Raw genomic sequence first — 23,486 nt, 5'->3', positions numbered from 1 at the left:
AATTAATGGTAAGACTCATGTAAGCACTCTCTTTTGTTAAAAAAAAATAACCATGTGTGTATTATCCTTTTATTGTTAATGCTGAAAAAAAAAACGGTTAGATGTGAATTATAAGTTGATAACATTAAGGACCAATACAGGCATACCTTGACAATTTCCAAGTTCAGTGTAAGAAATTTGACACTACGGAAATGTTGAAGCAGACATACAGTTTTAAGAGCATTTGAAGGATAAGACAGGCATACATCCACCTTCTCCAAATGAAAAAGGTCGGTAGAAAGCTGTAAAGAATCATAGGAACCTTCGTAATGCAAGGAGGAAAGGTTGGGTGCGGATATTAGAAGTATCCCTTGCCAACCTTTTATAATGAGATTCTTGAGTTGAGGTGTAACCACATTGACACCATCAGAACTATCTTCAAGTGTTAGACTAGATAACCCAGGATGAGATATATTAAAACCATTCAAGCCCACCAGTCTACAATGCTTTAAGGTGAGATTCTTCAAGTTTGCACAGTGGGAGAAAAGACTATCACCCTTGTCAGTATTGGCATCATGCAATGTGACAAAATGGAGATTCAACGTTGCTAAAGTTTGCAGCTCCCAAGTAGGTGGGGTCGTGATGGAAAGGTTGTGAACGCGCCAAGTACACCCAGTCAAAGTAAGATTTTTGAGAGACTGAGAACTAAAAAGAGAAACAGGAAATTCGATCTTCTTTTCAGGCAAGAAAGTAATATTTACTTCTTGGACATTGTGGGAGAACGCATAGCTCAAAATTCTTTCATCACACGCCTGAACAACCTTACCACGAGAAGTGAGCTCGACAGAAGACACTTCTATTTGATTATTTCGGCCAGATAGAACATGGTTAACAAATTTGGAGAACTTGGGGAACGTACGAAAACCTTTACACGAGAAATTGAGGCAGGGAATTGAAGTCCAGATATACCTCCACCGGGATGACAATACACTTGTTTGAACGGCATGTTTGGTGCGAACAAAGACAGGATTTTATGGATAAGATCATCTGGCAAGCTGCTTAGTCGATCTCCTTCTACATTTACCCTCTTTCTATCACCCATTATCTTCCCACTCTCTTAGATACCGAGCACTGGTTCAAATACAGTACTACTAGTCTTGTTTGCTAAACCAATATCATCCTCATATCATGCCCTCTTTAAGTTTGATTTCAAGAGCTGCAATTTCCAGTAGTGAACAAATATTGAAAGAACTGATATATCTAAACAATACAACTAACTGTACCAAATTTCCAATATTTGACTACTATAACCAAGTTCCGTTCGTTTATACTCTTTTACCCGAAAAACCTTCTATGTACTATGGACATACTTTTTTCATAAATCCATACACGTCGAGTCAAATATCAAAGTGCATAAATATAACTATTAGCAGAAACTCGTCCTAATAACAAAAATCAAAGTTCATACTCTCAACAATCGAAATATGATAATCTGTCAAACAAGAAATCGGCAGTTTAACAATTGCAAGGAAGATAAAGAGAAGACATGCATATGGTTTCATGCAAATTAAAGAGTTACCTTTTTATTCGAAGAAGATGAAACTTTAGCAGGTCAAGGATCTTCTGGTTAACAGTAAAGGTTTGGTGTTGCAAGATATGGCTCTCTATAGATTTTAACAATTTTATGGGAGGTAGATCCTTGCAAGGGGTATAATTAGGAGGGGGTAGGGTGTGTTTAGAATCAGCCACTATATAAGATACTTTTTGTCATGTCAGAGCCTGGAGATCAACTCCCATCACCGCCTAAAACACCAGGCACTCATCACCTAGTTTGCTTGTTTGAACCTTTTGATATTGTTTATTTTAGTTACTACTATCTTACTAAAAAGGTATTTAAATATTGTAATTACTAAAAAAAGGTATTTAAATATTGTAACATATTTCATACTAAGGGTGTAAGGAGTGGTTAAATACTTTGGAGTGGTAAACCAAAAAACCGACCAATCAGAGTGCGTCATGTCAATTAGGCAAAAGTGTTTAAACTTTGCTGAAAATTGTTGGCATTGGTTTAAACACTTGCTGAGTGGCAAACTTTATTTTTATTTTATGTTTTTTTTATATTTAAGATAAAATGGAAAAAACTTAAACTTTTTAAAATTAAAAATAAACCATTACATTTTAATTAAAAATAAAGCATTACATCTTAAATAAAAATAAAACATTACATTTTTAATAAAATCTAACTTAAAAAAAAACTAAAAATCACAAGGCCATCCATATTTTTTTGCGATCTCCCGTTTTCTAGCGAGTGTGATTTCCAACATCGCCGGGTTAATATTGTCGGTAGGCCGATTATACGTCTCCAAGTCCTTGTCGAACATTGTTGTCGCAACGCCTCTCGTTGCTCATCCGCCAAGGTCAAATATTTTTCTTCTCGTATACGTTTAATTTCCATTATCTATTTTTTCATGGCCTTGTACTCTTCGAATTTGCTTGTTATATCTCTTGGATCTTCGTTTTTTGAAGACGGCCCTTTGTCCTTTTTCTCCTTTCTCGTTTGTCGTCTTGGTGGTGGTGGTGAAGGATCCCCGTTTATGTCGGGAATATTGAATCCGCTTGAGATTTCGACATTCGGTGATCCTCGGGTATAATTTCCCGAATCCGAAGACTTTCTTTTTAGACCCGAACCGGAGCTTTCTTCATTCAACAAAGGTACCGGCGACCACTTTTGATTTGTTCTAACAACCTCCCAAGCCGCAACATGAGCGAACTCAATTTTTTCTTTGCTTTTGTAATCCTTTAACGCTTGTTTCATTACATATGCGTCGTCACTCCCGCTAGGACGTAAACGATCCTATATTTCGTTAAAAAATAAACCGTATAAAAATATATTATCATCAACTAAATCCAAAATATTTCGTTAAAAAATAAACCGTATAAAAAAATTACCGCTTAATGATATAGACCGTTGAATGTGTTCATTTTTGTTTGCATCGTCATCCATTTTGAGCGAACTTGGTGGTGGGTTCGATTACTTCCGCCGACCGTTTCGTTAAAGTGGTTTAGAACTTTCTTCCAAAAGCCATCCTTCTTTTGTTGATTGCCTTTCCTTTTATTCAAAGTGCAATGAACAAAAGCCTTTGCTAACGCCTCTTCTTGTCTAGGCGACCAATTTTCCCGTTTGGCTTTTCCTTTTTTTTCCGGTTCATCCGCAACATCTTCATCATCATCTAACTCTTGTTCTTGGGTTTCCGGCACGAACTCCTCATCGGCGTCATCTTGTTCGTCTATCGGTGATTGTGACATTGGGTTTTGAAAAGCAAACGGGTCAAAAGCATTTTGCGCTTCTTGGGAGTAATCATAATAACCGGCTTGAGTCATCCTCGGACCGTATTGCATCCAATTTTGGGTGGGTTGGGTATCATAACCGAAAGGTTGATGCATGGGTTGGTTAAAATAAAATGGAGGTTGGGTGTGACTCGCAAACCCAAGTTGCGGATTAAACGGGACACTTGTACCACCCGAACCACGTTTATCTTGAGGCCTCGACTTTGAACCGGACCCTACCATTTTCTTCTTGCCTTCACCCTTCTTTGAGCCTTCCATATTTTTCAAAGTGTTTAACAATATGTAGAGTAGATTGAGAGAGTATGGTGTATTTTTTTAAAATGTGTGAGTAGTATTTATATAGGGTAATATTTAAAAAACAATTTTTTTTACATTTAACGGTAATATTACCGTTGGAATGGGGTGAAAAAAAGGCAACATGCATGCATTTACAATCGGCAAACCTTTACCGATTTTGTTCGTTTGCCGCGTACCGACATAGTCGGCGGCGGTGTTTGCCGATCGGCAAACATCTTTGCCGACCTTCCCCGCGTCCCACACCGTATACCCTTAGGAGTAATTAAACACTTGGAGTGGTAAACCAAAAAACCGACCAATCAGAGTGCGTCATGTCAATCAGTCAAAAGTATTTAAACTTTGCTGAAAATTGTTGGCAATGGTTTAAACACTTTTCCTTTTCTTTCCGGTTCGGCTACATTTTCGTTCACGGGATTTTCTTCAACCGCAACATCTTCATCCTCATCTAACTCTTGTTCTTGGGTTTCCGGCACGAACTCCTCATTGGAGTCATTTTGTACGTCTCTCGGTGATTGTGACCTTGGGGTTTGAAAAGGTCTCGGTGATAGTGAGCTTGGGGTTTGAAAAGCAAACAGGTCAAAAACATTTTGGGCTTCTAGGGAGTAATCATAATAACTGGGTCGAGTCATCGTCGGACCGTGTTGCATCCAATTTTGGATGGGATGGGTGTCATAACCGAAAGGTTGATGCATGGGTTGGTTAAAATAAAATGGAGGTTGGGTTTGATTCGCAAACCCAAGGTGCGGATGAAACAGGACACTAGAACCACCCGAACCACGTTTATCTTGAGCCCTCGACTTCGAACCGGACCCTACCATTTTTTTCTTGCTTTCACCTTTGTTTGAGCCTTCCATTTTTTTGAAAAGATTTAAAAAAAAAGAGAGTGGAATGTAGTAAAATTGGATGAGATTGATGTTTGGTGAAAATGGATTTGAAAAAGTTAATTTATAAAAGATAAAAATGAATTTTTTTTAATAACCCAACGGCATTATAGCCGTTTGAACATCGTTCCCCACGTCGGCATGCAACCCTCGATCCATGCGTTTGTCGGCAACGGCAAAGTGTTGGCGGCGGTGTTTGCCGATCGGCAAAACCGTTTGCCGACCACTTTGCCGCTCCACTCCTAACACTCTAAGTCTGGTTTGTTTCACACTTAACATTGCTATTACATGGTTTGATTTCAAATTGTATTGTAGTGTATAATTAGTTTTTTTTTTCTTTTTTTTTTGCCAGGACAATATTTTATAAATGAAGGAAACCGAAAGAGTAAAGAGATGGGATCATTCATATCTTATTCTTTAGAGTAAATTATAAAAATCGTCATTTATATATGTCAGTAAGTGCAAACTGTGTCCTATTGTCTTCAATAATTACAGAAAACGTACTCGATGTTTGCAAACCCTTGCAAGTTATGTCCTTTAGCCCCAACTCAGTTAATTTTTGTTGTTAAATCTGACCAAATGGACCTTACATGAGAGTATTTTTATGGTTAAATCTGAACAAATAGACCTCACATGTGAGTAAAATGACCAAAATACCCTCACGTGGGGTCCATTTGGTCAGATTTAACCACAAAAAATTAACTGAGCTAGGGCTAAAGGACATAATTTGCAAAAGTTTGCAAATATCGAATATGTTTTCTGTAATTATTGAAAACAAAGGACACAGTTTGTAATAAGTGACAATACATAAAGGACGATTTTTGTAATTTACTCTTTTCTTTATATTATTCTATATAATTTAACTAAAATTCATCGTTTTATAAATTTATTTCAAATTTTAATCATCTTTTAAAAAACCTCTCACATCACATTTTATACACGTATCTCTATTTTAGGGGCTGTTTGGTAACTTCTGAATGATTAAGTACTGAACTAGTAAGAGTCTCATTAAAAGGTAAACAAGCAGCCTCTTATTTACAAACGTTAATTTTTTTCTCTTTCATACACTCACATATTTACAGAGAGTGATTAATAGTTACACCTATATATATATATATATAGAGTTACTATTACTCTACTATATATTTTTAGATAAAGAGTAAAACATAGAATGGGATGTATAAGCTAAATGACTAAAAAACTATATTTTTCTATATATTATAGAGATAAAGAGTGACATGGAGTGTGGGATGTGAATTAGAGATGCACAAATCGTTTTTCATTAAACCGATTCAGGTTTTTAGCCGAATGGGGTTTTTTTTTTTGTTTTTTTTTCATAAAAAGTGGTTCTTCAAAAACACAAAGCTTTTATCACCATGGGCGGATCTTAGAAGTGCTCTGGCAGGGCCACGACCCGGGTAAGTTTTTCGGCCGTAGTGCTAATTTTCCGCATTTCGATTGAATTTTTTTATAGGAATAATGGAATTTAATAATCCCAACTTTCACCAGTTGGCCGGCAACGGACCCAACTTCAAAAATAGCCACTGGCGGTCCCAACTTTTGACATTTTGTAAAACATTGGACCCTTGCTAACACTGTCCAAGGGATGTTAGTGGTGACCGCCAGTGGTCCAATGTTTGAAGTTGGGACCACCCTCTCCTACTCTCCCAGCAAGGGTTCAATGTTTTACAAAATGTCAAAAGTTGGGACCGCCAGTGGTTATTTTTGAAGTTGGGTTCATTGTCGGCCAACTGGTGAAAGTTGGGATTATTAAATTCCATTATTCCTTTTTTATATATACTATGTTTGGCCCGAGCTTGCCCGGACTTTTTTTAGTGCCCGTGTCTTTCGCCTCTGACATGTTCAACGGGCAAGATCCGCCACTGTTATCACTTGCACCACGCTTCATTTATTATATAGATTTAACAATGAGATATCCTATATGTGTGTGTGTTTTCTCGCTAGTTTGCTTTCGCACTTGTTTGCTAGCACAATATTGGCATTTGTCAACACACATTTAGGTGCATTTGGTACCACACTAATTTATTGATATACAAGAGAGACAAGGGTATAACTAATTAACTAAATCACCCTGAATCCAAATTGGGGGCCTCCAAAGAAAGATGGCTAAACTATAAAAAAGACATCCACAAGTAGTTGTGTAGCAATACATTTAAACTTTTTTCAACAAATTAAAGCAACTACAAAGCTAGAAATGTAGACTTAATTACAAAAACTATTAAGGCCTTTCAAGGTAAGTATCATAATCAGAGACATCACAAACATAAATTCATATGAGTCTTAAATCTAAGTAAAATAGCAGCTAAAAAACATAATATCCCTAGTTAAAAATGTAGACATAAGCACAAGTAGTACAAAACGTCACCATCCCAAGCTGCTGCTAAAGGGTATTAGATGAAGGGTAATTAAGATCCTGAAAAAAAAAATAACAGAAGATAATCGGTTGAGATGTTGATTATATCAAGATTTTACTTTAGTAAAAGTGTTAAGTAGTTATTAACAATTGTACCCGTGATATTATTAAACAATTGATTGATACATGATTTCATTTTGCATAATTTAAACAATACATAATATAACAAATCTATATATTGACGAGGACAAAGATTAATGACAATAATATTGCTCTCATTTTTTAACTCTACAATTTAAATTAATATAAAATGGTATCAATTATTAATCTTAGGTAATAATATAATAATGTTACTTTTGGACTTGAAAGTTGAAAATATATGAAACGGTTAGAAATACAAGTTGTAGAAAACTTCAGGACATGTTTTGGTCATTATCAAAAAGTTGAAAGTTGAAAATATATGAAACGGTTAGAAATACAAGTTGTAGAAAACTTCAGGACATGTTTTGGTCATTATCAAAAGAGTTAATTACTGTTTTCGTCCATGTGATTTGTAAAAAATCACTATTTCAGGCCATTAGTTTAAAATTTGCGATTTCAGTCCCTGTGTTTTCACTTTCGTAACCATTTCAGTCCACCTCGTAACCATTTCAATCCGTGTACTAACAGAATAAATGGATTGAAATGGTTACGAAAGTGAAACCACAGGGACTAAAATGGTTACGAAAGTGAAACCACATGAACTGAAATCGCAATTTTTAAACTAATGGACTGAAATAGTGATTTTTGACAAACCACAAAGACGAAAACAGTAATTAACTCTTATCAAAAACTTAAAGCTTAAGGGCTGATATGTAATTTGGCAACTTACACTACTAGAAAACTAGGTTTTTCCGACCACAATTTTGGTCGCAAACCAGTCGCAATTGCCCTGTTGCGACCGTTTTCCGACCAAAACTACAATAGGAAAAACACCCGTCGCAATTGCTCTATTCCGACTAAGTTGCGACTGCTGGTATCTTTTGCGACCCGGGTTTTGCGACTTTAATAATGGTCACAAATATTGCGACTGTTCCTGGTTTTATGGGACTTTGGTTGCGACGGTCTTGATGCGACCGTATTCCGACCGCATGCCTTTTACAAACTGCGATCATTTTCCGATCACCTGTCTTTTACAAACTACGACCGTTTTGCAACTGCTTGCCTTTTGAAAATTTGTGACCATTTTTGTGGTCGCAATTTCTATTTATTTTTTAAAAATTATTTTTATCCATTTTTCATTTTAACCTGCATAATGTTACTTTTAAATTTTACATATTATCAAATTTTCACAATTATATAAAACATCCCACTTAAAACATCAAATACCAAAGTTATCATAACAAAATACATATTCAAAACAAAGTGTCTATATGTTTTGAAACCTAAGTCGATAATTATACGTTTTGAAACCTAGCTTTTAGCATCACTTCAATGTTTGCCGTCCTTTCATTCATAGCCTCTTTCTCCATCTTATCTTTCTCTTTTTCCACCACCAATACAGCAATAATATTATTCAACCTTTCTTTTTCTTTCACTATATCTTGGATAATCACGTTCAACCTTTCGATCTAATAAAACCAATGCAAAGTGAATATTAATGGCCAGCATAATCACAATTTATACAATTTATGAAACTTATTAGCTGCGTATACAATTATAGAATAAAGAGAAAAAATCTGTTTGACTTTTAAGGTCAAATAGCCTATTTTCAATAATATCCATACAAAAGTTAACATATTATTGACTGAGAAGTGATTGCATGAAAAAATAATGTCAATATTTGAGTTTAAACATGTTTGAACCAAACAACTTAAAAGAATAAACATACCTCTTGGTCTTGTTTGCAAACCAAAAACCGCATAACTAGTTTTGATGGGCTAGGAAATTTTGAGACATTTGTAGGTTTTAATAGCTCATTATCTCACCAAAACCTGCAGTTGCAGCCACCTGTGGATAAGAGGCAATTTGTTTGTAAGCTTCATCGGTGACTAAAAATAAAAATTAATTGATGGTTCCACCTTTCAACTTGTAGATCCAGAAATGAAATGAATAAATCTTGTCAACATTACCTTAGCTGTTGCAACACTGTTGGACCATCTAGGGCCGATTCCGGCTACCTACGACGGTGGGCGTAGAAAACCACCCTATCGCCACCATTGCCCCAACAACTAACCACTGCCAGCGCTTCCTCTAAGCATGTTCAGAGTTCCGGTCGGGTCTTTGTTATGAACGCTTCAAGTACTCAAGTTAATGGAGCAGGCCAATAGAATGAATTGGGTGAGGGTATGGCTTTCAATAAAATATTAACCCTTCCCTTGACTTCATATGATTTCTCCAGTAATTACTTGAACAATTATTATCATTAGTTGTCACAGACTTGCAGTCTTCATCGCCAGAGATGGTCGGGATGACCGGTTTCCGGCCAGAACTCCTGTCCGTCTCCAGCTCTCTCAAGATGAATGTTTTAATGATTGGTAACGATCTCCAACCCCCTTTTGTTACTATTTTCAGATTCATTTAATCAATTAAATCCACATAAACTGAAGAAAAAGTGTGATTGTGATGTTTAGAAGGTAGAAGCAGAAGTGTGTGAGCGGTAGTGTAGGTGTGGTGGAGAATAAGGAAAGGTTGGGTGGGGGTGGGGATGGGGGTGGGGGTGGGGATGGGGGTGGGGTGGAGTGGTTTATCTTTAAATAAAAAGTGGGCACCAGCTGATATGTTTTTCTAATGTTAATAATTATATTGATTTAAAGAGAAACAAACCATAAGGAGCATACGTGTAATTTTAGAAAGTTGGGGACTAAAGGTGAAAAAATAACAAACCACAGGGACTATCCGGGCAATTAACTCTTATATAAATATGAACAATGAAAGTAATATGATTATTATGTTCAATTGATTTGTGTTAAGTAAGAAAGAAACAGTTAGTAGGCTTGTTATGACAGGACAAACAATATAACACAGAAGGAATGTATATCAATATACTTACCGGGCACGAAGAATCGGTCCACTTTGAAATACATGAGCAATGGAATGAGTGATTGCACATTGTCATCAAAATTCCACTCATATCTTGATCCAATCTCTCTACACAAAAAGACGTAAAATAATTCGTAAAACTTCATGCAGACAAAAACGGTGTTGGGTAAGTTAACACTTCAAGATTTTTCGTTTAGATTATCTACACCAGTATATTAAAGCTATTAATGTCTTCTGAAACATGAATAAACCGCTATTTAAAGACGTAACTGGTTTGATATTGAAGACTGGACATGAGGGCTGCTCTGTGCTTGCAAGGGAAGTTTGTGTGTGTTCGATTAGGTGTGTATATTGTACATCAACAGTGAAAAGCACACGACATGACTCTGTCTGCATTCAAACACAACAATTAACAAAGATATCAGAATAATAAAACTTTATTTACACCACACAAATACATAATGCTCGGGTAAACTATAATACCAACTTATGAAGTATATTAAACAAATAGGAGAAACCTCAAGAGATGAGAAGCGCCATCCATTAAATGCTTATGAAATGCATCAGTTGAGTTTTGGCCATCAAACGTTACGAAAATACTATACCGGCTCTCCATTCCATCATTTCTATATCCCAAGACCTATGTTGTCAAAAGCTCAAGCCGCACTTAAGGCGCAAAGGCCTTGCCTGGAGCCTAGGCGCAAGGCGCAAAAAAAAGGAGGGTTTTTTTTAAATAAGGCGCAATAATAAAAATAATAAAAAATATATATTAAATAAGCATAAAAAATTAATAGTTTATCACTATTATACAAATAATCAAATATAATAGAAAATTATTACTATATCTTTTTAGAATATGTAGAATGATAATAATAATTAATGTGTTTTAAAATATATTTAGCAATTGTAACAACTTAAAACAATAAAACTGAAGAACTGTTAAAAACAAATCAATTGGGCCACCCATCTATTTTATTAAAATAAATTCCCAGTTTTGTTACATAAATAAAAACATGGCCCAGCCCAATCTGTGATTAGGGTTCAGGTTTTGAAAAGCCGCCATACGCACTACTACACGGGAGAATTAGGGTTACAACTATCTAGCTTGAAGGTTCATGTTGCTCATCCACAAGTTTACCACCTTCAACGTATTTTTCAAGTTGCTAGACCAGGTTCCTATCTATCTACTCCCTCTATCTTTCGATTCAGGCCCTTTTTTTTACATTTCTGGCTGTTTTTTTCTGATTAAGCGCGCCTTAGCGCCTTTATGTGCCTGCGCCCAGCTCCAGGCGCTCGCTTTTACAAAAAAAAAGCCCAAATCATCGCCTAGGTCACCACGAGGCGCTCTAGCCGCGCTGCGCTGCGCCTCAGCGCCCAGGCGAGCGCCTAGGCGCGCGCCTAGTGCGTTTTTGACAACATAGCCCAAGACATAAAAGATTAACAATGTCATCTCACTAAGACCGTGGGGTATGGTGGGGCGGGGGTTTGGGGCATGGGTTGACACGTGGACTTCGAGGGACACCGTTGGTCAGTTGCATGTTGGGTCGGTATGGCGGGGCGTGGCTGGCCCAGGTGGGTTTGGCTTGGCCAAACGGTTGTTTTTTAAATTTAAATCGTAGCCACCTATAGCCTAGCCAGCCCAGCCAATGAGAGCCGGGCATGGAAGACCGCTAGGTCCGCCCAACGCCCGGGCTAAAACCCCCGCCCAAGGGCCACGCCGAAACCCAAGCCCACCCGGGGTGGTGACTTGGGCGTTCGTACCCAACCCACGCCCCAACCCCCGCCCCATACCCCATAGTCTAAAGAATTACTACTTAAGTACTAATTATTACTAATAGTTATAGACACCAAACCTGACAACACGCATCTCCAATATATGATGAATAAAGGAACCACAAAACCGGCAAAAATCAGCATATGTCATGTGATTTGGCACCCCAAGTACACAAATAAGAGGGCATCTTCCAACCTAAATAGCATAAAAAAAATATATATAATATATCATTATCTGATCACTAGTTATGATTAGTGAAAGAGGATATATATATAACTTTTAACTATTGTTTCTAGTTGGTTAAGTATCATGTAAGAATATGGACAACGGTAGCGATCAAAATCCAAACAAGTTACTAGTGACCGCCTGTCCGGTATCATGTGTTTTTGTTTATTATTCTCCTTTTTACTTTAAGATCTGCTTTCTATCCAAACACTGTCTGTCAATGTATTCGTGATTCTGATGCAGGAGCATTGGATAACCTTCTATATTTTCTAATGTACAGTTATCTCTAAAGTTTTTGAACTGTTTAAATACGTTATTAGTTAAATTGATTAGTTTTGAAGAATTTAGAACATCTAGGTTTTGAGCCATTTGATTGTGTTGATGCGTATCCGCATCAGATTCCGTATATAAATACCATCAACAATAACTGTCAATTGATTAAATCAAACACCATAAACATCACTAGTATAACAATAAGTGCAAATAAAACCCTAATTTACAGAATTTAACAAACCGTTTAGATCAAGTTATGAACAAACATGAAGTCATGAAGATAACAGTGATTTAGGTCTACTACTGTCTACATATCGTAAGATGTAGTAATTACGAGCAGAAAATAGGAAGAAATTAGGGCAAAATTAGGGAGAACAAGAGACCATACCTTGCCCTCTGCCGCCTCCTGCCACAAAACCACAACATCTGCCGGCATCTGCTGTACTACGTGCCATGATACTACAAAAAATAAATCTTAAATACCTCAGATCCGTGAAACGACGTGAAATCGAGAACAACTTCGATGTACTAGCAAAAGTGTGACAGAAATTGGTTAGAGGAACCATTAAGGAGTCGTCGATCTAGGTTTTATGCAGAACAATTGGTGAATCTTCGGTGATGTGGAGGAAGGATTGGGGAATCGCCCATTCGCCTATCTAGGGTTTTGACATCGTGAATTGACAATAGGCGTGGGCAGAGTCAGTTTTAGGTTTTAAGAGAGGGATTGGGGGAATTAGGAGCGGGATATGAAATTTTAAAAGAATTATTTATATTTTAAAGAGATTGGGGGAATTAGGCCAGTAAACAAAGTCAAGTATACACATGTTGGACTTTCTTGATCCGTAAAGTTTATATAATTTTATGGGATATTCTAAAATCATAGTTCAAATCGATATAACTTTATGGGATATAATTTGCTTGATTCTTAAAATTGATATTAAGGTAGTTTGGTCCAAACCAAAGCCTTAATTCATTTAGCTCCAGTTTTAGTTCAAACCCTTAAATATAGAAATCTGGAACACACTCAAATCAGGGAAACGACTTTACAATCGGACATAGTTAGTGTCACACCACCAAATGTAAACAGGAAATAACTATGGTTCTCTATACATAGTATTAGACTTGTATTCAAGTAAAATTATAGTGGGTTCAAGGGCATTCAAACATAATAAACCAAGTCACATTAAGAGTCAGTGAGATTACAGAATTAGCAAATTTGACATGCATAACAAAACTATATTCCAAGTTCTAGATACCAATGTTGGTTACAAACTCCTATGTAAAGTCAAATAGCTTACATTAACATCTGATAATCAAGAGATGTTTAGGAATATTCAACGGTTCAGTGTCAAATATGTGAAGTCGAATAGCTTACATTAACATCTGATAATCAAGAGGTGTTTAGGAATATCCGAAGGTTCAGTGTCAATTGTTTTCGGTAAAGTCATAGTCAAACAGGATTTCAACTACATTAACCATGAAGTCAGCAAGTCGAATAACTCTACTTATGCCGTAACAACCAATCACAACAACAGAATTAACAAACACTACAAAACCACAAAAACTTAATAGGTTGAATACAATTATGTACATTTAGAATTCTCGTATTTGCGACCGCTTGACGGTCGCAACTTTTTCTTTTTTATATATATCTCGTATTTGCGACCTCTTTAAGCAGTCGCAATTTTTCCTTTTCTCGTATTTGCGACCGTTTTCCGACACTATTCAACTAATTTGCTCCTACGAATATGAGGTCACAAAACTTGCGACTGTTTTGCGACCGAATCTAGATTGGTCTTTAATTGTGCGACTATTTTGATTTTGGTCACAAACCAGTTGCTAATTTTGCGTCCGCCTTATGTTGGTCGCAACATTTGGTCGCAATTGCTTAGTTTTCTAGTAGTGTTAATAAACTTAAAGCTTAAAGGCTGATATTAACTCTTGTTATTTATCAAATAGTTTAAGGTTCACAAATTGATATAAAGGATAATTAACATATTCAAATTCTTATACAAAACTAGTTTAGAACCCCTTGTTTTGCACAGATTGAATAAATTTAATTTTACATGATAAGCAATATAGATAAATCTTTAAAATATTTCGTGTATTGCACGAGTTAAATAAATATTATGTAATCGATTACAACAACGGTCGTCAAGATATGTATTTGAATGATAAATTCGATGTACTGTTTACTTATTAAAAATTATTTTTTATTAGGCTCGAAGCATGTGTAGTACACGTGATAGAACCAATTAAATACTAGATGATTATTAATAAATGGAAGAAATAAAAGATATAATAAATAAATAAATAAGAGAGATCCATAAAGTTTGTGATTTAATATTATTTCTTATTTCTGAATCCTATTAAATATTAAATAATAATAGTTTAAAAAAATTATTTAAATGAGTCTAATTTAAATGAGAATAAAAATTTATATATTTGTCTGTTTCTACAAAGAAAAAAATAAAACTTCTATCTCCTATGGGGAAGGAGAAAATACAAATTACATATTCATATATATATGTATTAATTTGAAACATAACGGAAAAACAATGTTTAAACGTTCACGATCGTTAGCTGCTTAGGAATCAATTTAATTTTTGTTTTATTTAGGGACCGCTTCAAAAGTCTAGAGGAGCCTAAAACCTAAATTCCAATTTCTCCATATTATATTAGTCATGGGACCTATTTTCATTTTATTGGATCATATTTTCTAATGCCATCTTAATTAATTTTGGAAAACATAAAAACAGGTTATGTTTTATGCATGGAAGCTTGTAAAAAAATGAACGATATTATGTGCCTATCGAACTTCTTAGTATTACAATTAGATTTTTTTTTCTTTGTAAATTCTTATTCTATTTTTTATATATTTTGATCCTGCTTGTTATTATTAATTCAAAAATTGATAAAAAAAAAGTTATCATTCTTAAATTATATTTAATTAAATAAGGGGATTATTAATTCAAAGTTTACTAAAAAAAGTTATCATCTTATCTAAATTATATTTAGTTAAATTATGGTTTAATATGGAAAATAAATTGGAAAATAAGATAAGAAGGCACCAGAGAGATTGACATTGTCAAAAAATAAGGTTTTCATTTAGTAGTATAGAAAGATGTCAAGAACTTACAATTTGTAAAGCAAGCGACCGTGATGCTACAGGTTCATGAAAGTAGGTATTTGAATGGCTCGGCCTCTTATCAAATAGGATCTTCATACGATCCATCACACCATCCATGATTGTCTCAGCCTCTCCACACAAACCAGAAAACCTTGGTTACAACTTATCCCGATGAGATGCAGGCAACTTTGTGAGTACTCCTTCAATCTTCTGCAACAATAAAACTTTTTTATTCCCCCTCTGCACCTGCTTGTTCAGACATTCCCAGTAGCTTTCTATGTGTGTCATCCTTTCCCTAAAACGCCATTTTGTTTTCATGTCTATTTGGTCATCAACTTCGACTTGCTCATGCACTGTTGCCATGTGGCTCTCCATATGAGCTGTGTTTGCTTCACTATCTTCTTTCCACTGATCTAGGAGGACCTCCAATTCTCTCATAAGGTTTTGTGCTGATGCAACATTCTTCATAGCTTTAATCTCCTACATAGTTTCCATGGATCACAAAATAGCATTAAATATATAGATAATCTTAATGGGTCACTTAAGAACATAACAGATATATCATAACATTTACAAATTAGAGAAATGAGTAGAATGTGTACATACCTCATGTGAAACCAATGTGAAAGTGGCACACTGAGAACTATCTAGCAAAAACCTTTTGACTTCAGTAGACACAAATACTTTTTGTTGTTTTTGATCTTCCAGATTAACAAAACTTGGATAAATTTTTAAACTCGTTAAGTTAGCAAATGGAGAAGGTTCATGTGAAATTACTTCCACATATACACAAAGAAGCTGTAAAAAAATGTATAAAAAGGTGAACAATTTTGTTCAATCTCACAATCACAAGAACAATAAATTAAAGACCAATACCAGCATACCCGAACAAGTTCCAAGTTAAGTGTAAGAAATTTGACACTACGCATTTGTTGAAGCAGGCGAACAATTTCATGAGCACTTGCCTTATCTTCCTTGGAATATTTAACACAAATATCCGCCTTCTCCAAATGAAGAAGGTCGGTAGAAAGCTTCAAAGAAGAGTAACCATCATCGTAAAAATTGTAACTTTTATAGTAACAATCTTTGTAATGCAACGAGGAAAGGTTGGGTGCGGAGATCAGATGTTTCCCTTGCCAATGATTTACAGTAAGATTCTTAAGTTGAGGCGTAACCACATTACCACCCCCGCAAACATGTTCAAGTGTAAGACTACATAGTCCAGGATGGCATATGTTGAAACGCTCCAACGCACCGATCATTCTGCAATTATCTAAGGTGAGATTCTTCAAGTTTGCAAAGTTGGAGAAAAGACCAACACACTTGTCAGTATTTTGACTATTTTCCTCATAGAATGTAACAAAATGGAGATTCAGTGTTGCTAAAGATGGCAGCTCCCAAGTAGATAGGGTTGTGACGGAAATTTCGAAAGTAAACCCGAAAGTAAACCCGCTGAGAGTGAGATGTTTTAGAGACGGAGAACTAAAGAGAGAAAGAGGGACTTCAATCTTTCCAAGCAAGCAAGTCACATTTAGTTGTTGGACATTGTGGGATAACGTATAGTTCATAATATAGTTCAGAATTCTTTTGACACTAACCTTTCCATGAAAAGTGAGCTCGATAGAAAACACTTCCATTTGATTATTTCGTCCCGACAGAACATGTTTAACAAATTCGGAGAACTTGGGCAGCGTATGAAAATCTTTAGTTGAGAAATTGAGACTGGGCATTGAAGTCCAGATATACCTCCATCTAGATGACAAAACACTGGTTTCAACAGCATGTTTGGTGCTAACAAAAGACAAGATTTTATGGATAATATCATCCGGCAAGGTGCTTAGTCTATCTCCTTCTACATTCATTCTCTTTCTCTCACATCTAGAACCCATTCTCTTCCCACTCTATTTTGATACAAAGCACTGGTCTCTATATATCAATATTGTCATATCATGCCCTCTCTTTTGATTCAGAAATCTGCAATTTACAGTGGTGAAATAAATGTTGAAAGGATTAATATTTATATAAACAATACAACTAACTATACTTTAAAATCATTTCAAACTAGGGACAAAAAAGGTATTGGTAAGTACAGATACTGAAAGTTAACTAAAAACAAAAGTCGATGTTGAAAGGTCTCGGTGATAGTGAGCTTGGGGTTTGAAAAACAAACGGGTCAAAAGCATTTTGGGCTTCTAGGGAGTAATCATAATAACCGGGTCGAGTCATCATCGGACCGTGTTGCATCAAATTTTGGATGGGTTGGGTATCATAACCGAAAGGTTGATGCATGGGTTGGTTAAAATAAAATGGAGGTTGGGTTTGATTCGCAAACCCAAGGTGCGGATGAAACTCGCAAACCCAAGGTGCGGATGAAACGGGACACTAGAACCACCCGAACCACGTTTATCTTGAGCCCTCGACTTCGAACCGGACCCTACCATTTTTTTCTTGCCTTTCACTTTGTTTGAGCCTTCCATTTTTTTGAAAAGATTTAAAAAAAAAGAGAGTGGAATGTAGTAAAATTGGATGAGATTGATGTTTGGTGAAAATGGATTTGAAAAAGTTGATTTATAAAAGATAAAAATGATTTTTTTTAATAACCCAACGGCATTATAGCCGTTTGAACATCGTTCCCCACGTCGGCATGCAATCCCCGATCCATGCGTTTGTCGGCAACGGCAAAGTGTTGACGGCGGTGTTTGCCGATCAGCAAAACCGCTGACCACTTTACCGCTCCACTCCTAACACCCTAAGTTTGGTTTGTTTCACACTTAACATTGCTATTGCATGGTTTGATTTCAAATTGTATTGTAGTGTATAATTAGTTTTTTTTTTTTTTTTTTTTTTTTTTTGCCAGGACAAGATATTATAAATGAAGGAAACCGAAAGAGTAAAGAGATGAGATCATTCATATCTTATTCTTTAGAGTAAATTACAAAAATCGTTCTTTATATACGTCAGTTATTGCAAACTGTCCTATTGTCTTCAATAATTACAGAAAACGTACTCGATGTTTGCAAACACTTGCAAGCTATGTCCTTTAGCCCTAACTCAGTTAATTTTTGTGGTTAAATCTGACCAAATGGACCTCACATGAGAGTATTTTTATGGTTAAATCTGAACAAATAGACCTCACATGAGAGTAAAATGACCAAAATACCCTCACGTGGGGTCCATTTGGTCAGATTTAACCACAAAAAATTAACTGAGTTAGGGCTAAAGGACATAACTTGCAAAAGTTTGTAAACATATTTTGTAATTATCGAAGACAAAGGACACAGTTTGCAATAAGTGACAATACATAAAGGACGATTTTTGTAATTTACTCTTTTCTTTATATTATTCTATATAATTTAACTAAAATTCATCGTTTTATAAATTTATTTCAAATTTTAATCATCTTTTAAAAAACCTCTCATATCACATTCTATACACATATCTCTATTTTAGAGACTGTTTGGCAACTTTTGAATGATTAAGTACTGAACTAGTAAGACGTCTGAATCATTAAGAGTCTTATTAAAAGCTAAACAAGCAGCCTCTTACTTACAAACGTTAATTTTTTTCTCTTTCATACACTCACATATTTTAGAGAGTGATTAATAGTTACACCTATATATACAGAGTTACTATTACACTACTATATATTTTTAGATAAAGAGTAAAACATAGAATGGGATGTATAAGTTAAATGACTAAAAAAAACTATATTTTTCTATATATTATAGAGATAAAGAGTGACATGGAGTGTGGGATGTGAATTAGAGATGCACAAATCGTTTTTCATTAAACCAATTCAGGTTTTTAGCCGAATGAGGGTTTTTTCTTCTTTTTTTTTTTTTTTTTTTTTTTTTTGCATAAAAAGTGGTTCTTCAAAAACACAAAGCCTTTATCACCATGGGCGGATCTTAGAAGTGCTCTGGCAGGGCCACGACCCGAGCAAGTTTTTCGGCCGTAGTGCTAATTTTCTGCATTTCGATCGAAATTTTTCATATATACTATGTTTGGCCCGGGCTTGCCTGAGTTTTTTTTAGTGCTCGTGTCTTTCGGCCCTGGCATGTTCAACAGGCAAGATCCGCCACTGTTATCACTTGCACCACACTTCATTTATTATATATATTTACTTTTTATTTTATTTTAGTTTATTTATGGATCACTCCATATTATATATATATAGGATAATGCTAGATAAAAAACCTTAAAATTCTTAGAAAACTCTGGAAACCCAAATGGGAAGCCATTTTTACCCAACCTCCCGACATTTTTTTTTTTGAAAAAAATTACACATGTAATATACATGTTTTAGAGTGTTTTGGGCCAAAAAAAACAAAAAAGCGCCGAAGGGATTTTTTTTTAAAAAAATAAACAAATTTCAGCTTCTAACACGTGTTAAGCAAAAAAGACATAATTTCGCTGAAAATTGCTGAAACTTGTTTTTTTTTTTTTTTAAAATATCCCTTCGGCGCTTTTTTGATTTTTTTGGCCCAAAAGTCTTAAAAACATGTATATTACATGTGTTATTTTTTTCAAAAAAAAAAATTGTCGGGAGCTTGGGTTTTCTCGGGTTTTTTATATATATAGGGTTTTCTATCTAGCCCTACCCTATATATATATATAAGGTGGGGTTCTAGTGTAAACACTTGTGTATTTGCGAACTGAGTGAACAAATCCTGGCCATTGATCTACACACGTGTATGGCCAAGATCTTATCATCAAATTGTAAAATACACTAGTGTATTTCAACATCAAATCCTGGCCATTGATCTACACACGTGTATGGCTAGGATTAGTTCACTCAGTTCGCAAGCTACACTAGTGTTCCCTCTTGAACCTAATCATATATATATATATATATATATATATATATATATATATATATATATATATATATATATATATATATATAGGGTATAGTTTATTTGGGAGTCACTCTTATTGCGAGAACCAATGTAACAAAACAAAATAAACCCACCCAAAACCTAAACACCCACCCCACCACAACCCCCCCCCCCCCAAAAAAAAAAAAATGAAAAAAACCAAACCCCCCAACCGCATCCCAAAAACCTAAATAAACACATGTGCGACGATACTTTTTATTATTTTTTTTATAAAAAAGGCTAAATTTCGTCACTTAAAAAAACTGAGCAACAGTTCCGATGCACATCACATGTGCATATGATGTGAATCGGAACTGTTGTTTAGTTTTTTTAAGTGACGAAATGTAGTGTTTTTTATTAAAAAAATATATATTTTTGTGAGTTTTTAATTTTTTTTAGGTATTTTTGGTTTTGTTTTATCGCAATACGGATATCCTATATGTGTGTGTTTTTTCTCGCTAGTTTGCTTTCCTTGTTTGCTAGCACAATATTTGGCATTTGTCAACACACATTTAGGTGCATTTGGTACCACAATAATTTATTGCTATACAAGAGAGACAAGGGTATAACTAATTAACTAAATCACACTGAATCCAAATTGGGGGCCTCCAAAGAAAGATGGCTAGACTATAAAAAGGACATCCACAAGTAGTTGTGTAGCAATACATTTAAACTTTTTTCAACAAATTAAAGTAACTACAAATAAACTTTTTTCAACAAATTAAAGCAACTACAAAGCTAGAAATGTAGACTTAATTACAAAAACTATTAAGGCCTTTCAAGGTAAGTATCATAATCAGAGACATCACAAACATAAATTCATATGAGTCTTAAATCTAAGTACAATAGCAGCTAAAAAACATAATATCCCAAGTTAAAAATGTAGACTTAAGCACAAGTAGTACAAAACGTCACCATCCCAAGCTGCTGCTAAAGGGTATTAGATGAAGATGAAGGGCGATTAAGATCCTGAAAAAAAAAACAGAAGATAATCGGTTGAGATGTTGATTATATCAAGGTTTTACTTTAGTAAAGTTTTAAGTAGTTATTAACAATTGTACCCGTGATATTATTAAACAATTGATTGATACATGATTTCATTTTGCATAATTTAATAACCAACAATACATAATATAACAAATCTATATATTGACGAGGACAAAGATTAATGACAATAATATTGCTCTCATTTTTTAACTCTACAATTTAAATTAATATAAAATGGTATCAATTATTAATCTTAGGTAATAATATAATAATGTTACTTTTGGACTTGAAAGTTGAAAATATATGAAACGGTTAGAAATACAAGTTGTAGAAAACTTCAGGACATGTTTTGGTCATTATCAAAAACTTGAAAGTTGAAAATATATGAAACGGTTAGAAATACAAGTTGTAGAAAACTTCAGGACATGTTTTGGTCATTATCAAAAGAGTTAATTACTGTTTTCGTCCATGTGATTTGTAAAAAATCACTATTTCAGGCCATTAGTTTAAAAATTGCGATTTCAGTCCCTGTGCTTTCACTTTCGTAACCATGGACTAAAATGGTTACGAAAGTGAAACCACATGGACTGAAATCGCAATTTTTAAACTAATGGACTGAAATAGTGATTTTTGACAAACCACAAAGACGAAAACAGTAATTAACTCTTATCAAAAACTTAAAGCTTAAGGGCTGATATGTAATTTGGCAACTTAATAAACTTAAAGCTTAAAGGCTGATATTAACTCTTGTTATTTATCAAATAGTTTAAGGTTCACAAATTGATATAAAGGATAATTAACATATTCAAATTCTTATACAAAACTAGTTTAGAACCCCTTGTTTTGCACAGATTGAATAAATTTAATTTTACATGATAAGCAATATAGATAAAGAGTTAATTACATAGTTAGTCCCTATGGTTTGCACAAAGTAACATACTTAGGTACTGATAGTTTAAAATCACATTCTAGGGTATTAACTTTTCATTTTGTAACGTTTGGAGGTATTAACGTTATTTATAGGTTTAAAATCACATTCTATTAGTACCTAGGTATATTATTTTGTGCAAACCACAGGGACTAACTATGTTAATACCCTAGAAGTTAATACCTCCAAACGTTACAAAATGAAAAGTTAATACCCTAGAAGGTGATTTTAAACTATTAATACCTAAGTATGTTATTTTGTGCATACCACAGGGACTAACTATGTAATTAACTCATAGATAAATCTTTAAAATATTTCGTGTATTGCACGAGTTAAATAAATATTATGTAATCGATTACAACAACGGTCGTCAAGATATGTATTTGAATGATAAATTCGATGTACTGTTTACTTATTAAAAATTATTTTTTTATTAGGCTCGAAGCATGTGTAGTACACGTGATAGAACCAATTAAATACTAGATGATTATTAATAAATGGAAGAAATAAAATATATAATAGTAAATAAATAAGAGACATCCATAAAGTTTATGATTTAATATTATTTCTTATTTCTGAATCCTATTAAATATTAAATAATAATAGTTTAAAAAAATTATTTAAATGAGTCTAATTTAAATGAGAATAAAAATTTATATATTTGTCTGTTTCTACAAAGAAAAAAATAAAACTTCTATCTCCTATGGGGAAGGAGAAAATACAAATTACATATTCATATATATGTATTAATTTGAAACATAACGGAAAAACAATGTTTAAACGTTCACGATCGTTAGCTGCTTAGGAATCAATTTAATTTTTGTTTTATTTAGGGACCGCTTCAAAAGTCTAGAGGAGCCTAAAACCTAAATTCTAAATTCCAATTTCTCCATATTATATTAGTCATGGGACCTATTTTCATTTTATTGGATCATATTTTCTAATGCCATCTTAATTTATTTAAGAAAACATAAAAACAGGTTATGTTTTATGCATGGAAGCTTGTAAAAAAATGAACGATATTATGTGCCTATCGAACTTCTTAGTATTACAATTAGATTTTTTTTTCTTTGTAAATTCTTATTCTATTTTTTATATATTTTGATCCTGCTTGTTATTATTAATTCAAAAATTGATAAAAAAAAAAGTTATCATTCTTATCTAAATTATATTTAATCAAACTATTATTAAATAGGAAAAAGAAATTGAAAAATTAAATAAGGAGATTATTAATTCAAAGTTTACTAAAAAAAGTTATCATCTTATCTAAATTATATTTAGTTAAATTATGGTTTAATATGGAAAATAAATTGGAAAATAAGATAAAAAGGCACCACAGATTCACATTGTCAAAAAAAAAAAAAGGTTTTCATTTATTAGTATAGAAAGATG

General features: G+C 34.2%; 2 protein-coding genes and 1 long non-coding RNA gene across 11 annotated transcripts; all 3 read right to left on the bottom strand.

Annotated features, from left to right (window-relative positions):
• Nucleotides 1-6,723: 6,723 nt before the first annotated feature.
• Nucleotides 6,724-15,454, bottom strand: LOC110923176. The gene is made up of 2 exons (XR_002583796.1): nucleotides 15,312-15,454; nucleotides 6,724-6,939 (listed from the first exon to the last, which is right to left on the bottom strand). It is a non-coding gene; the product is annotated as an uncharacterized LOC110923176 (long non-coding RNA).
• LOC110923175 (BRAP2 RING ZnF UBP domain-containing protein 2-like) lies at nucleotides 8,195-12,901 on the bottom strand. 9 transcript variants are annotated; one of them, XR_004886111.1, is made up of 6 exons: nucleotides 12,561-12,901; nucleotides 11,754-11,869; nucleotides 10,152-10,290; nucleotides 9,911-10,008; nucleotides 8,750-8,868; nucleotides 8,245-8,489 (listed from the first exon to the last, which is right to left on the bottom strand). XR_004886111.1 is itself a non-coding variant. In XM_035986648.1 (6 exons), the coding sequence occupies exons 2-5, from the start codon at nucleotides 12,606-12,608 to the stop codon at nucleotides 8,843-8,845; spliced, it is 288 nt and encodes a 95-aa protein (XP_035842541.1). In that variant the 5' UTR covers nucleotides 12,609-12,631; nucleotides 12,736-12,901; the 3' UTR covers nucleotides 8,245-8,489; nucleotides 8,750-8,842. The 9 variants fall into 9 exon arrangements, 3 of the variants coding, with proteins under 3 accessions (XP_022023041.1, XP_022023039.1, XP_035842541.1); XR_004886112.1 differs by having other exon boundaries at nucleotides 10,171-10,290; XM_035986648.1 differs by lacking the exon at nucleotides 10,152-10,290 and having other exon boundaries at nucleotides 12,561-12,631; nucleotides 12,736-12,901.
• A 4-nt stretch (nucleotides 15,455-15,458) lies between the features above and the next one.
• LOC110923664 (F-box/FBD/LRR-repeat protein At5g22700-like) lies at nucleotides 15,459-17,191 on the bottom strand. Its single transcript, XM_022167728.2, has 3 exons — nucleotides 16,187-17,191; nucleotides 15,909-16,100; nucleotides 15,459-15,782 (listed from the first exon to the last, which is right to left on the bottom strand). Exons 1-3 carry the CDS (start codon nucleotides 17,189-17,191, stop codon nucleotides 15,459-15,461), a joined length of 1,521 nt encoding a protein of 506 aa, XP_022023420.1.
• Nucleotides 17,192-23,486: the final 6,295 nt, after the last annotated feature.

This window comes from Helianthus annuus, chromosome 17 (assembly GCF_002127325.2).
Source record: "Helianthus annuus cultivar XRQ/B chromosome 17, HanXRQr2.0-SUNRISE, whole genome shotgun sequence".
NCBI lineage: Eukaryota > Viridiplantae > Streptophyta > Magnoliopsida > Asterales > Asteraceae > Helianthus > Helianthus annuus.
This window is presented reverse-complemented; position numbering and strand designations above follow the sequence as displayed.